This window comes from Octopus bimaculoides, chromosome 6 (assembly GCF_001194135.2).
Source record: "Octopus bimaculoides isolate UCB-OBI-ISO-001 chromosome 6, ASM119413v2, whole genome shotgun sequence".
NCBI lineage: Eukaryota > Metazoa > Mollusca > Cephalopoda > Octopoda > Octopodidae > Octopus > Octopus bimaculoides.
In genome coordinates this window covers 59711348-59728672 of record NC_068986.1, presented here as the reverse complement: position 1 = coordinate 59728672, position 17325 = coordinate 59711348, and the positions used below count along the sequence as shown (strand labels likewise).

General features: G+C 32.4%; 1 protein-coding gene across 3 annotated transcripts in view; it reads left to right on the top strand.

Annotated features, from left to right (window-relative positions):
- Positions 1 to 17325, top strand: part of LOC106870865 (uncharacterized) — an 823882-nt gene that overhangs the window by 615916 nt on the left and 190641 nt on the right. For all 3 annotated transcript variants that reach the window (XM_052968743.1, XM_052968742.1, XM_052968744.1), the window contains exons 8-9: positions 8479 to 8583; positions 10144 to 10260. In XM_052968743.1, coding sequence (XP_052824703.1) covers positions 8479 to 8583; positions 10144 to 10260 — 222 coding nt within the window. The remainder of the gene's footprint in view (positions 1 to 8478; positions 8584 to 10143; positions 10261 to 17325) is intronic.

Below are 17325 nucleotides of genomic sequence, written 5' to 3'. Positions count from 1 at the left end.
TATATATATATATATATATATATATATATATATATATATATATATATATATATATATATATACGATTAGCTTCCATATAATTTCTGTCTACCAATTCCATTCATAAGCCATTGGTTGGCCTGAAGATATTATAGAAGATATTTACTGAAGATGCCATTCAGTGAGAGAGAACTCAAGACTACCAATTGGTTAAGAAGTAAAGTTTATTTTCACTTGGCCACACCTTTAGTATATAAAATTTCAGTTTGCATTTTTCACATTTGTTAATTCGATTTATCATTTTCACAAAACACCTAGCTGCATCTATTGATATGGCTAAATGTTGTGTCACACCATTTGGGTGCTACTGCTCTTGTGTATTACATTTACACTGTGCATAAAACCACATCTTATATCCCTATTTTTCTACTTTCTAATTGTTTGACTCAGTTTGTTTGCTTTTTTGTTTCCCCGGGACTCATTAGATAAGTGAAATGGTCATTTGAGGGAAATCAGTACTTATGTCCACCATAGGAGGACATAAGTCAAGTTGACCCCAGTTGCATTTCTGTTTAGAGTAGGTATTTAACTCAGTATAGTAATGCATCTGGCTTAGTTCTCTATTATTTTAGTCATTAGCACAGTTTTATTAAATATCATTGTTGAAATGATGAGTTATTGTGCAGTTTACTGATTTTGTCAAATCCAGTAAAATTTACGAGTAATTGTTTTATCAAACCAACAGTGAACAAAAACAAAAATCAAAATCAATCCTATCAAGAGGACTACCAGTAAGCAGTGTTATGAATTTAATCTAATGTTTTACACTCTCAGTCATCTTTATCATCCTCATCATTATTAGGGTCAGACAAAATTCATTGAGGCAGATTTTCTTTGGCCAGATGCCCTTCCTGTCATCAACCTTCACCTGTTTCCAAACAAGATATTTTCCCATGGCCAGACTTGCTCTCACAGAAGATTGGAAATGATGAACTCTGCTTGTATGATGGTGATTCTTATTTACAACTGTGTAACATCAATGCAAAAACACACACACACACATGCACACATACACACACACACACACACACACACACACACACACACATAAGTGCACATGTCTTGTGCAGTGCCACATTAAAGTAACAAGCACACTCTGTAAAATGGGTGGCATTAGGGAGGGCATCCAGCATTAGAAACCATGCCAAATCAGACTGGAGCCCACTGCAGCTCTGTTCAAACCGTCCAACCCATGCCAGCATGGAAAACAAGCATTAGATGATGATGTGGAAATGTCTGACACCTTGCTGTACACAAGATGACCCATACACTGCAGCAGAAGTGTTAAGATTGGTCCCTCTGGTGGCGTAAAGCACTCGTGGTGCCATGTAAAAGCACCTGTGTGGAACCATGTAAATGAGCCCATGTAGCACCATGTAAAAGCGCCTGTGAAGTGTCACATAAAAGCACCCAGCACACTCTGTAAAGTGGTTGGCAAGGGCATGCAGCCATAGAAACCATGCCAAATCAGACTGGAGTCTGGTGCAGCTCCACTGCTTGCCAGTTCTGGTTAAATCTTTCAGCCCATACCAACATGGACAACAGATGTTAAATGATGATGATAATGATGATGATGATGATGATCATCATCATATATATTGTCTGTCATGAGCACTGGAATTCCCTTATCACATGATTATCTACTGAAAATTATCAGTATGAAGCACCTGGTCACAGCATGCCAGGCAAATCTCAGTGCTATATATAGAATATCAACATCTATTTAGACACTGAAGTTGCAAACATCCAGCAAGCTAATAATGTTCTAATAAAACATTCATGTTAAGTTGGATATAAAGATTACCTTTTGGTACTAATACTGCTTCCATCACTAATAATCAATTTTTAATAAACCTGCTGTCTGTTTGCAACATCCATGCTGATATTCTATATATCGCACTGATAATCATGTGATATGGGAATTCCAGTGCCCATGACAGATAATTCTCATCTGCTATAATTTATGTGTGTGTTTTTATGCACCAAACACCTATAAGAGAGGATTTCTCAAGGCTAATAACGCAGTATTCAGTGTTCTAACAAGACATCCATGTTAAGTTGGATATAAAGATTATATTTTGGTATTAATACTACTTCCATCACTAGTAATTAATGTTTATGTGTATGTGTGTGTGTGCACATACATACATACCTACATACATACATACATACATACATACATACATACATACATACATACATACATACATACATACATACATATATACATGCATGCATTTCTTAATTTATTAAACTTCTTTCAGTTTCCATTTGCCAAATTCTTGCACAAGGCTTTCATTGGTCAAAAGTATAACAGAAGATGCTTGCCCAAAGGACTATGCACTGGGACTGAATCCCAAACCAGGTGGTTTGGAAGCAAACTTCTTAACCAGCCATTTTCCTTCAAGATTTTCTTGCCCATTTCCAAAACTTATGAGCTCACCAGTAATTCAGGCCATTGCATAATTAATAATATGCAAACAAAGGATATTAAAGACTATGACTTTTCTTTACAATGAGCCACTGAGGGAGGGAACCTCTACATAGTTACTTGACTTTCTAGAAAAAGCAACCTCCCTAATTAACATCCTTGTACCCTAAAAAAAAAAAGGAAGATCACTTTGCATAATGTAATCCTAGATGTATGATACCTGGAAAGAGATGTGATGCTTATAGCTGAACTGCTTTTCTTTCAAGATCTGTTTGATCAAAGCTAATCTTGCTCTAAATAATAATTTCCTTGCTAAAAATCAAATCTTTGTTTTAAAGACAAGGACAATAGTTGAAGTAGAGAAATATATCAGAGTACATTGATCAGAGTATAGTAATGGTACATAATTTATCAAACTCCATCCTTGAAATAAACAAAGTCAAAATCAACTACTGTCTGAATTGAACTCAAAATGGCTGAGGTGCATAAAAAAATGCAATATATTTAACCATTGTTCTCTTGTGATAGTCATATGCATTACCAAACTAAAATCAAATAACATTGAATTGATAATGTTCTAATTTATACAACTATCCAGTTGCATGACAGCTTGTGAAGAGAAAGAAGAAAATTCAAAATATAGCTGCACTAAATTAATGTGCTTATATTGTCCTTCAAAAATTTTACACCTTAACTGTTTGATGAAAGACTGTTTTGAAGAATGATTTTCACCAACTTCTTTGTGAGTGATCTTGTTTAGCCTTCAAGCAATTTCACTTGTATGAAAAGAGGTGGAGAACAGAATTAGAAGCACTTATGAATTAAGACACTGAAATACTCCATAAAATAGAATAAACACGGTGCTTCACCAAAGGGAAAAAAACATCAATAATTCCCATGACAACTTATTTGAGTGAGACTTCAATCCAATCACCTCTCACTCCTTTCTAGGGAATCAATGAGATAAGAAAGATGAAAGACAGAGAAAGTTATTGATCGGTTACATCATCATTTTTCAGGTTTTGTTTCAAATTTAGGAGTGAAAGGAGCTTCCTCTCAGTTCTTATTCCAACACAATCTTTTGGGTTGGAGATGCAGTCATAGATTACATTAAATTCAGAAGTTCTTTATCTGTGTTGTAGTGAAAATGGTACACTCCTTCCCACATGACAAAGTGGTCTGAGGGCCACTATAAAGTCAGTAGTCGTAGAGTCATTGTAGGAGTTCTCAGTTGGAGTCAGTATCAGTTATGTGATATATACAAGTTTGAGTTACCATCAGGGTAGACGTTTCAAAGTCGTCGTCTTGCAGAGCTATCAGCGCTAGCACAATAGACAAGTCAAAAATAATAAGATGCGGAATACCACCACAACATAATAGTGGCGACAAGAATATTACAGTGCCAACAACAACATACAAGTAGATGAGGATCCACATTATAACAGTGGTGGTGAGGATATAAACAATTCATGTGGACAACATTGAAAAAATTTTTCTTTTCACAAGAAAATGAACAATTCATGTGGACGATGTTGAAAAATTTTCACATGTAGAAATTAAAAACTCAACAGAACAGAGGAATAACAAGCATTTTTGTTGTATATATTTTATGAAAAATCTATAAAATTATGGAAAACTTGTTAGAAGGTTTAGTTGAGTTGCAAAGACAGCAACAACAGCAACTCAAAGAACAAGAACAATAACAAATGTTAGAGCAACAAATGTTACTACTAACGAAGTTGGTAACAAAATTGGAAAATACATCTTCACCAGACCATGCAGCAAATTCAATAAATGAATTTAAACAATCTGAAAGAAGGAATCGCTTTCAAGGCATATTACCAAAGATTTTAACAAATTTTCAAAAAAGAATGCCAAGACTGGATGGGTGAAATGAAAATGTATCAAATTCTGAGAAAACTGGTGATGATAGAGCATGAGAAACCCTGTAACTTTATATTGCCTAAAAAAGTTTCTGAAATAAATTTCATAGACACAATTGACATTTTATGTCGGATGTTTAGTGAAAAACATTGTTGGTCAACACATGTTGGAAGTGTTTGAACATGGAGAAAAGCGATGATGAAGACTTTACCACATATGCAGGTAGAGTGAACAGAGAGTGTGAGAGATTTAAACTGGATAAACTAACTCCAGACTCATTCAAATGCCTGATTTTGCTCAGGGACTTACTGCTAAAAAGGACACAGAAGTCAAAACAAAAATTCTTGCAAAACTGTCAGAAAAGTGTGATGGGATATTAAAAGTAAGGCATGACACAGAAGAAATCCAACGCAGAGATTGTTTACAGATAAAACCAGTTGGAAGACAGATAAAGTGTTTCACAAAAAATGATATATATTAGGAGATAAACCCATGTATGACATATGGTGGTGATAGGCACCTGAGAAAAGAGTGTCTGTTCAAAAAAACAAAGTATTTTCATTGTGGGAACATAGGACACATTAAATCGCCCTGCAAAACTAAGATGGTAAAAAATTGGACCAAATGAGAAAAAAATAAATAGTTTGTCATCAGAGAAAAAGTTTGTACAACAAACAGAAAATTCATCAAAGTGAGAATTGAAACCACTAGTGTCAAAATGCAATTAGACACAGGTAGTGACATCACTATCATAAATGAAGAAACATCGTGGCAACTCAGTATATCATAATTATTTAAATCAGATAAAGTAATATATGGTGTTGCAGGAAAGAAATTATATTTCATCGGCAAATGTATTTGTAATGTAACTTTTCAAGAACATAAAATGATAGTGCCTTACCATCCCAGATCAAATGGACAAGCAGAGTGTTTTGTGGTCACTTTTAAAAGTGCTTTGAGAAAAGCAAATAAGAAAGCCACAGACAAAGTCACTCTTCCACAATTTCTAAGAGTACACAGGGTGACACTGAACTCCAATACACCAGCAGGAATCTCACCAGCTGAACTGATGTTTACAAGGAAGGTGAAATCAGTTTTTGGTAAACTGTTACCTGGTGAGGAAAGAAAAGTACCAGAGAAGACAATCCAAAATTTTTCAAAATTGGTGTTATGATGTTCATGAGATTGTATAAAAATGGAAAACAATACTGTGATGAAGGAAAAATGATGTATGGAATTAAAAGCAGAAAAAGTATTGAAAAAAGACACAGAAACCAATTGACAATGAGATTCATAGAAAATGAACCAGACAGATTGGAAGAACCTATGGAATGACTGTATGACACATTCCAGGTATCAACACTGTTACAAGTGGTTGAACCCACATGTACAAGTGGAAGAAAAAGGAAGAACACAGAGTTCCTACAAATAGACACCAAAAAGAAAAAATATTAAGTTGGGAAAAAAATGCTAAAAAAAGAAGAGGGGTAAATAAAGTAAAATAAAATTACTTGCTTCCCAAGGAAAAAGAAAACTAAAAGGGGAGATGTTGTAGTAAAAATGGTACACTTTTTCCCACAGGACAGTGGTATGAGGGCCACTATAAAGTCAGTAGTAGTAGAGTTGTTGTGGGAGTTCTCAGTTGGAGTCAAAGATAATAAGACGCAGAATACTGCCACAACATAATAGTGGTGACAAGAATATTACAGTGCTGACAACAACATACAAGTGGACGAGAATTCACATTATTACAATCTGTTATACATATTATACACACACATGCACACACACATTTATCATCCCTATGCAAATGTTATTATTATCTATTTTTGATTTTGTGATTTTCACAAATTAAATGGCTAATAGTGGATCTCTCACTTAAAATCCTGGCTCTACCCATGTGCAATTATATATTAATATACATCCTTGGCGACAAGAATATTACAGTGCTGACAACAACATACAAGTGGACGAGAATTCACATTATTACAATCTGTTATACATATTATACACACACATGCACACACACATTTATCATCCCTACGCAAATGTTATTATTATCTATTTTTGATTTTGTGATTTTCACAAATTAAATGGCTAATAGTGGATCTCTCACTTAAAATCCTGGCTCTAATCATGTGCAATTATATTTTAATATACATCCTTTTTCTCTGCATCATTACCTTTATCTCTGTTATATGGAGGCAGTACACTCCAGGCAAAGAAAATGATACAAAATGGAGTGATTTCTTAGGGCTATGTCATCTTTCTATTGACCTTTTAAGTTGTCATTGTGAGTAAGGATGCAGACCTCCACCAATCTCTTTGAATTCTGTTTTATAACATGGTGACTTATCCATGAAAGATGCTGTTTTCACTAGTTTTTGATATTCTACATGTAGAAGGCAGTGAGCTGGCAGAATCATTATCACGCTAGGCAAAATGCTTAGTGACATTTCATCCATCTTTACTTTCTGGATTCAAATTCTGTTGAGGTCAACTTTGCCTGTAACCCTTTGAGGGTCAATAAAATGAATACTAGTTGAGTACTGGGATCGATGTATTTTGACTTAGCCCCTCCTCAAAATTGCTGGCCTTGTGCCAAAATTTGAAACCAATATTCCATATGTATATATATATATATTTTTCATCGTTTATTTTTATTCCTTTATGTTTTCTGTGTGTGTTTGCATTTGTATGTAACTATTGGTTTAAGCACATAGTTAATTTGCACACATATGCACAATGGTCTCTACACACTTTACACACATGTTTATCAAGTACTTCAATATTTATACACAACATCATTTCTCATATCCACATATATGTTAGCGTGCTCACACATACACATCTTTGTAAATACTATTTTAAAAAGACAAATAACAATGAGAATTGAATCATGGCTATATTGTTGACTAGGCAAGTATTTTAAATGCACTAACTGGATATCAGCATAAAGATACAAATGATGTTTACTGTCAGCAATTGTGGTTTGATTCCGAGCAGGTATTTGTCTTTATTTTTTACTATCAGTGATTATTGTTATTGATTAACCCTAGATCAACCCTACTTGGACAGATCTGTGATTAAATATATTCTCAGACTACATTATTCAATAGGTCCTTTCCTTTTTTTCTTTTTTATTTTCTTTTTAAAGATGGTAGAGTTAGATTTGAGAGAGATTTGGTTGCTATTTCTTGTAGAGGAGCAAATATTATTAGTCAATATGAGACTTTCATATTGACCCACAATCAACATATTGTTTAGAAGAGTAGCCTGATTATATGGCAATACTTTGCTTCACCATTCTGTTCTCACTTTAGATACCATTCAGGATTGTCTGTCATACCTCTAGGGACAACAAAAATAGGAAAGAACCAACAAGAGAGTTTCTACAGGCTCACTCGACCTGCTAGAAATATCCCCTAAATCACACTCTACTATCTTAGAAAAGAACTCAACTGATAATGTTGTTTTGAGTTCCTTACCCATCGCAAAAAAATGTGATAAACATAGCTGGAATGTCTTTGGTTATTGGTCTGCTCAATCAGGGTTGGTTTGGGATTAATAACAACAAGAACAGCAAAAACAAGTATCACTTATGCCATAGGATTGATTCTATCAAGGTATGGCTGTGTGGTTAAAAAGTTTACTTTGAAACCACATAATTCTGGGTTGGATCATATTGCATACAGTAGTTTCGGCAAGTATTTTAATAGCCTCAGGATAACTGATATCTTGCAAGTGAAAATGTCAGGATCAATGACTGGAAATTTAGTGAACCAATGATTGGATTTTTAAAACCCTGTAAGCAATAATACTATTGTTCACAACCTGTGAAATAAAAGTAATAATAATATCAATAACAAGACATCTCCAATACAAATTTCTAACCTAGTGTCAATATTAACTGTAATCATTTTTAGAGGCAAAAAAAAAGAGTACTTTTTTTAATGTCATGGTAGGACTACAACTTTGAATATAGACCAATAAAACTAAATACTGTGACACATTCAATCTGGTACGCCAGTGGTTTTTAGCAGTTCCACTTAGGTTGAATTTATAACTGAACAACATTCTGCTCTATTGATATTTCATGTTCTTTTTTTTTTTTGCTCTTTCAGTCAAACAATGAACAAGGGTTCAGATCAATTTATATCTTAGCAAACCAGTTAGATCAAACATTAATTTTTGGTTCACCACTTTATGATGCCCAAGGACCCCTTAAGGTAAGAAGAATATTTGTTGCTTGAGTTTTTTATTTCCATTTTTTGCCTTAACTTTTATACTAGAACATGTATATTTTAACACCCCCACCCTGTATCATGTATGGATTCAAAGGGTTTGGATCTTCTCTCTCACACACACACACACACACACACACGCACATTGCAAATGTTATTATTATCTAACATATATTTTTGATTTTGTGATTTTCACAAGTTAAATGGCTAATAGTGGATCTCTCATTTAAAATCCTGGCTCTGCCCATGTGCAATTATATATTATGGATGATTATCCATGCATTTGTTTTCAACATGTGCATGCATTTATGGATATTGTCCCATCTTTTGGAGTATGGATATCCAAGACAATAGATAACCAAGGAACAAAGTGAGATAGAGGGTATTAGTCCAAATTTTGTCACTAGCATATAACATACAATTAATTCACATATGACCAGTCCACATAAAGATGAATATCTACTACAGATTAAGAAGCTTAATACTATAGGAAATGGTAACATTATCTTTCAACACTCAGCTTTTAGACTAGCTTGTTATTTATTTAAACCTCTTCTTCCCAATTTGGAAATAAAGATTTGATAATTCATCACCATTCAGAACAGATTTCAGCAGTTCTTTATACCTTAGCCCTCATAAGATTTCTTTCTTTCGTCCAACCTTTAACTGTTCTATGCATAATTTAAAAAAAAACTTTTGTTTTTGCAACACATTGAGCTATATATCATAGCACACCAGCGTACCATTGCATACTTTAGAACTCACAAGACTAGCATCACCATTTGTTTTCTCTTCCTTGCTGTTAGATGCAGATACTATTTCTGCTAATAGGCAATGTTTGCTGAATGATAAGAAAAAGACTAATCCACAACATCATATACAAGCATCTTGTAAATGATGATGTGGATTGTTCAATCTTGATGTAGGACATTTTTAAAAAAAATACTTTGATATGTGTGTTACATAATGCCTTTGCTGTAACATATTTTCCTTCTAATTACAACTTTTATCTTCATCATGACAAAGAGGTTCTTCTTGATATACTAAAATGCTTATCATGTTAAATTTATCTTGCATTCTACTAAGTTCTTTATTAACCCTTAGTACATACCTGATAAAAGTATGAGATTGGTATAATTGACTGAAACTTTTTAAAATGGTGCCCCAACATAGCTGCAGTCCATTGACTTCTTCCATTTAACATTTATCTTGCATGTACACACACAGAAACTCTCTTCTCTCTCTCTTTCTTCTCTCTCTCTCTTCTCTCTCTCTCTCTCTCTTCTCTCTCTCTCTTTTCTCTCTCTCTCTCTCTTCCTCTTCTCTCTCTCTTCTCTCTCTCTCTTTTCTCTCTCTCTCTCTCTTCCTCTTCTCTCTCTCTCTCTCCCTTTTCTCTCTCTCTCCTCTCTCTCTCTCTCTCTCTCTCTCTCTCTCTTCTCTCTCTTTCTCTCTCTCTTCTCTCTCTTTCTCTCTCTCATGCATGCATGCACACATGCAATGTAATAAGCATCTTTGAATTAAATCATCTTAATATTTTTTGTTTAGATTGAGGTGTTGCAGTCTCCTGATGTCTTACAGTCTTACATTGGTGTAGACCAACTACCAAGTGCTTTTGATGGTCAGTTAGAGTACCACCATGACAGCTGGCTTCGATTTCGTCGAGTAAGTCTGTTTATGTTGATATAAAATATATTTCAAATTGAAATAAACACTCATGCATATGCATATATGTCTATATAATATTTAAGTTCAAAATATCACTTAAAGTAGATGCAAAAAGGCTGAATCAATAAGATAATGAATGGGTTTGAGAGTTGATGTTTTATTTGTTTTGCTGGGACATTTATTTCTGCTTGCACCTGTGCACCGTGAGTTAAACAAATACACAACTGTTATTTTATTTTAAGAATGCTACCAGTGGCAGACTCTAAATTCTATCACTGATAGGATGTTATCTTTGATTCATTTAATGCTTCTGAATATGGAACTCATGATAAGCTCTTGTAACTTGTGAAGGTTTTTATTATTTACCACATATGTTTATTCTCAGTTGCAGCTGTTACTGTGCTGACTCTGAAGGTATTAACATTTCTTAAGGCAAAATATGTGAAGGAATTCATAAAAGAAAAGTTGGGTGCATTGGTACCTTCTTTGCAGTTTCCCTTGTTAATATTTTCCATAGTGTTGTATGCTCCAGAAGAGTGGAACCTAACAGTTTTACAACTAGGACATAATGGGATGGGCTTTGAAGAACTAATCTTGCATTGAAATGGAAAACACAGAGACTTACTGGCATTGCCTTAAAAATAACTGCATGTTTGTAAGTCTTTCTTTTTGATATTATGTCACAAGTAAGATCTTCTCTGTTCTCTTGATCTTCACTGCCCTCTTAATACAATGAGGAAAAGTCTACACATTTTTCATCTTTTCTTTAGGAACCTAGATGAAGTACACCAACCCAAGGTAAAAAAATATTAGACTAAAATCATGTTACTCTGTTAAATAGTTTTGCACTTAAATCTTAGAAATATTATAGGTAATGTAGAGTTAGGCTACATTGTAATATAAGGTGTGAAGCAAATGCTTATTAGCACTTTCTTTGATTATCTTTTTCATTATTTAATTAGTGCCCTTATTTTAAACTTCTGAACATTTATTCTAAATTTCCAAACTCTTTGCTTTTAACAATTGAAAATTTGTAAATATAAATGTCTCTTAAGCTCAAGTGTTTTTGAGGACTAGTACTTAGCTACTTAGTGCTGGCTTTTTTCTCTTAAGTGAATGAGAAATACTTTTATCTTCCAATAAAAACTCTTCAATTTCTAAAATCATTTCAAAAGTGTCTAGTATTCTGTGCCCATGCAGTGAAGAAGTTTGTTTCATAACATGTTTCTAGATTTGATTTGACTGTACATCTTGCTCCATAACTATATCTCATGTAGATTACATTGACTGAAGAAAGTAAAGAAATGTATCTTGTCTAAGAATACTTAAGTTTAAATTGTTGGGTTTTTTTCAACTATTATAAGTTTATCATTAACTTCTTATTCACTGTACTTCAGTATATCCACAAATAGATCTCTTTCTGATAGTTACTTATCTTTAAATGTGTTGTTGCTTTTATTTATAATTTAAGTAGACTGATAGTTGTTTAAAGAACATAATGTGAAAATTATTCATTGGTTATGATTTTTAAAATAAAGACACCATCTGCATATCAGACTTAACATATATATATACCTTCGAAAGGCATGATGCTGTTGTTTCTGTCTGAGACAAAATTTATTCATAGGCATGCTTTTTTTTAAAAAGTACAATATATATTGGAGTGAGATGAACATCATCCCATATTTCATCCAGCTTTGGGCTTGTCAATGATATGCTCTTGTTAGTCACATGCTTAGACAAAATCAGTCCTCTCTGATATATATAGGAAATTGAATAATACTTTCATTGATGTTGTGGAAAGCCTGTTAGGCTGAATAAAAACTTGGTGTATGCAGCTGAAACTGCATTGCTGTTTTAACTATTTTAATTAAATACACAGGGCTGAATAACTGCATGTCATTGACGAGGGCCAAATAGCCTGAAATGCATCTGATGTTCTCAGGAATCACTGCTGGAATGATGTTCATCTACTTTTGATACATAATGTATGTTTTAACACAGTATGCATTAACCAAGTTAAAATAAAGACATTGGAAAGTTTTCTAAGGATACCTTCTGTATGGAGAACAGAAAGTCAAGTGTAGGCTAGTGTACAGATGTGTTAAGAATAAATATGCAAATATTTGTTCTTAACCAATCAGATATTTCAAAATGATGATACTGTAAAGTTTGAAATGCTTATTTGAGAATTTGAAAATATCTATACTGTAGGGGTTGCTTATCAAATGCTAAAAAGAAACTATAGATTTTGCACTTTCAGTCTTATTTGTAATTACAGCTTGCTTTTCTATGTTGTGGCTGAACCATGCATAGTACCAAGTAGCTATCAGTCAATTTCTTGGTAAATAACAACACTTTGATCTAATGTGTTGCAACCATTTTCATTTGTATATGTGAAAATTATTCACCCAACCATCTTAAATAAAATTTTAAAAAAAAGGATATACTGATATATATTTTAAAAAATCATGATCATTATTGAAAGCCTTTGGCCAGAAGCTTATTCAATCAAAGCTGACACAAAGCTGTACAACAACATTTGGTTCATGGCAGTAATAAAATTAACAGGAAGTTCTATGTAGGTTTATTGACTTGATGGAAGTATTAGTTGTATCAAAGACTGTATGCAGGTAGGTGGTCATCTTGTGTGTGTCTGTTTACAGCTTACCATACATATGTTTAACCCTTTTGATACCAACCCCTTGAGACTGCTCTGGATTGGCAATACAAATTTCATGATTTAAAGTGATCTAAATTAAAATCTTTCATTAAAATTTCATTTTATGTTCCAAACACCAGTTCATTAATAACAAGGTAATTTCAAAATTTTTTTGAAACAAACAATGTATTTCAGTAGGAATATGGTAATTAAATGGCTAAACAGTAAAATCTTGGGAAAACAGTGATGATCTGCATAATAATGTATACTATAGTGTGAATCATGTGCTAATGTGTCTGTCACTTGTCATTATATAACTTGGAATTGATATTTGTAGACAATAGCAAAATCTGTTCTATTAGCATCAAAACATCCATTGATTAACATTATTTGTTCAATAAAACTGTAATCTGTGTATCATTTTTGTCATCATCATCATCATCATCATTTTATGTCTGCTTATCTTGCTGGCATGAGCTAGATAGATAGTCACTCCTTATTTGGAGTTATTGCTTTCATAGACAGGTTTGAGGGCCATGTCTTGCTCTTGCATTTCATTTCTATGGCTGGATGCCCAGCTACAGCAAAACTATAAAAAGTAACAGATATTTTGATTAAAAAAATATCTATTTCTAACAAAACTCTACCTCAAGTGTCTACTGCAGAAAACAAATAATTTCATAACAACAATGAAATGGAAAGCCTTCCACTTTATCCTTCCATTTTTAACTTTTTTACATTTATTTTAAAATTTTTTCTCATCTTTATTGTTTCCATCACTATTACCGCCACCACTAAGTCTAATTATAATAGAGATTTATGAAGGGAGGGTGAGTAGGTAAAAAAGGAAATTGAAGATAGGGATGATCAGTTAAATAGGGGAATCTCTTAGGTAGTATTTCTATTAAATTTACCAAAGTCAAGAAAATTGTAAAGACTATTAAGGAAGGTGAGAATTCATTTCAAATTTTTGTGTGACCTTTTTATATGCCTATATATATGTAGGAGTTCTTATGTACATATATATTTGTTTATGATTGCTTTTGTATATTTGTGTTTATGTCTGTGCATCTTAAGTCATTTATTTATCTCTTATTGGTTTTATCCAGAGGCTGACTTTTTTTTAAATGTGAGAATGGTGAATTAAGCTTAAACTTCCTCAAGATGTCCATTTTGTTTCTGTTAAATATATACCAATTCATTTTGTATGAGTTTTTGTGAATTTTATTTCTTATGAGTGTGTACCTTATGCATACGTATTTCTGTGTTTGTATGTGTTTGTGTGTATGTATTTTTATGTGCATATTAAGTTAGTTATCTATGTAGAAATGTAAGAATGTGTTAACATCGATTGAAAAATGAAGATTAAAGTTTCCCAAAAGATATTTCATGATATGTAGCAAATATTTCTAATTCATATACACTGGTTAATATAATTCTTTGCATGTAAAACACACTAAAATATAAGCACTAAAATATAATAACCTATGCTAATATATTACTTTAAGTGACCATTTGTAGAATTTAACCCAGAGAAAAATAAACACAATCACATCTAAACCATTTAGCAAAATGCAATATGCTACTCTATTTATAATACTAGCATAGAACATTATAGTTTATATAAAATTATGTTTTGGATATATTCTTTTCTACTCTAGGATCAAGGTACGAAATTTTTGGGGAGGGGCCAGTCAATTATATTGACTCCAGTACACAACTGGTATTTAATTTATTGACCCCGAAAGGAGAAAAGGCAAAGTCAACCTCAGCAGAATTTGAATGTTTTGGATATATTAAATCATGTTAATGAATAAGATACTATGTTATTATATAATGTAAATATAGATACACTCTTTAAAATACACCTATCAATATATATTTGTATATATGCATGGGAGTATATATGTACTCACATATATAAGCATTAATATATAAATCTAAAATATGCAAATACTCATAGCAGCTATAAACATTTATATATCCTTACGAACAAATGTTTAGGTGATTAAAAGGGTCAGTGATAGAAAGGGCATCCAACCATAAGGCACTGCTTTAAAAAATCTCTTTCTAATACATGCCTGCATGGAAAATGGATATATATATATAGATTTATATATATAAATGGTTGTGTATACAATTGGTTATGTGCATCTTTTTTTTATGATTGTTTATAAATATTTTGTTTCCCACATAAATCAGTGTTTCAGATATTACCAAGATCAAATAATTCCATTGCTACTCTCTTTCTACTCTAATCAATATCTAACTTGTCTTAGAGTAATAGAATTGGCACTGACCATTAAAAAATGCTGGTTTAGATGGTTTTTATATCTAAATTGAAATTTTGCCCAAGTCAGTTTTATATTTTCTTTTATTCCAAGGTTTGTAAACATTTTTATCAGAAATGTATTGTTGATTATTGATGATTATGTTTATTATTGATTATGATGATAACGATGGTTCTAAATATGGATGCCATGGTGTGTCAGACAGAGATTGCTAATGTACAAATCCATGTGCAACTTTCCCTCTTAGAGTTTTGCACTAGTTTTGCCAACAGTAATTTAGTTGCTCAACAATTACTGCAAAATTCACTTTCTTATAACGTCCTCATTGTCAGCTGAATTAAAGGAAAGAGATTTGTAAACTACTGAAATCACTCAATCTATCACATTAACAATTTTTGCATGTAAATAGAAATTATTATTGACTTTATCTTCAGTAATTAAAAACATACAAGACTTGTCAATTTTTTTTTTTTTTGTAGTTATGACTGTTTTATTATGATTTAATAATATTAAATCATATTCAGTATTTAGATGAAAAAGAAAATCGAAATTAGTATAACTCACTCTTCCTTCCTTTCATTTTCCCGTGTCTATCTATTTCAGTCTTTCTGTATACACTCTGTGTTTGTGCTTTTTACACACACACACACACACACACACACACACACACACACACACACACACACACACACACACACACACATGTATAATGCTAGATTGATGGGTGTACATATATGATATATAACACAAACATGCACGCACACAGATATATACATATATGTATATATAAATTGATATACATATATAAGATATATAATACATACATGCATATATATATATGTATGTGTGTGTATATATATATATATATATAGAGAGAGAGAGAGAGAGAGAGATTAATGCTTACAGAAAATCTTAACATTTGCTTTTGATATAATGACATTTTATTATATACAACCTTCAAATCCTTGTTGACTTGTTAAATGTCACTCATGGTCTTTCCAGTTTATTATATTTAATTTTATGATAGTAAGTTAGATTCTGAGCTGGAAGTAGTTATTTTGGAATGACTTACAACATTGGTTTCTCTTGACCTCATTTACTTATTTACCCTGGGGGAATGAAAAACAAAAGGACTTTAACTATTCTATGTGTTGTTTTATAGAGTTGTAGCAGTGATTTCCCATTTTTACTACTTCAATATGTTATCTGCAATTGGATTTATATTCTTGCAGCATTGTTGTCTTAATGTAACATAATTTCTCTGATATCCATATTGTCTTTAAAAATTTCATCACAATTGTTTTGGTATATCATTAAAGGTAGCTACTATATCTTTTTTTTAAATTTTTTTTTTTTTTTACGTGTGCTAATCAGAGATGAAAAATAAATTTATGACATTTTTCAGGGCTTCCAAGAAACAAAGAAGATATTTATCTTTAGACAAAGATCTAACCTGAATGCTTGCGACAGACTGTAACTTACTACAGGTGTCAATAGCATTTGAAGTACTTAATTTCAATTTCTTTATGTCACACCGAATGACATAACTTTCTGAGAAGAGCCTGTCACCTACTTTTAAAAGAAAAAGCTAAAGAGAGGCAGTGTAGAATAAAATTTTCTATATACAGACAAAATGAAATACCTACAACAAATATAACCCATAACTTATATGTTTGTAGACAAATACTATATCTTCTTAGTCATTCCATTTCTTCAATCTGTATGTGAAATTTTTTCAAATTTAGCTTTTATTTTTCATTTTAATCAGGTTGATAAAATAATTACCAGTAATCTGCTATGATTGATTGAACAACTCAATTTCATTCAAAGCTTCTTAAAGAAAAACGAACAGGACAGGCCTGACTGTGTTGCTGAGATGTTCACTTTGCAACCACATGGTTTTAGGTGTGTGGAAGCTTGTCATATGTATGTGTGTGTGCATCTTTGTGTTTGTTCCCACACCTCCTCTTGACAACCAGTGTTGGTTTGTTTACAACCTTGCAATTTAGTTGTCCAGCAAAAAGAGTTTGGTAGAAAAAGTACCAGACTCAAAATAAGTACTGGAGTTAACTTATCTGATTAAACACTTCACAAATTGAAAATTCATTG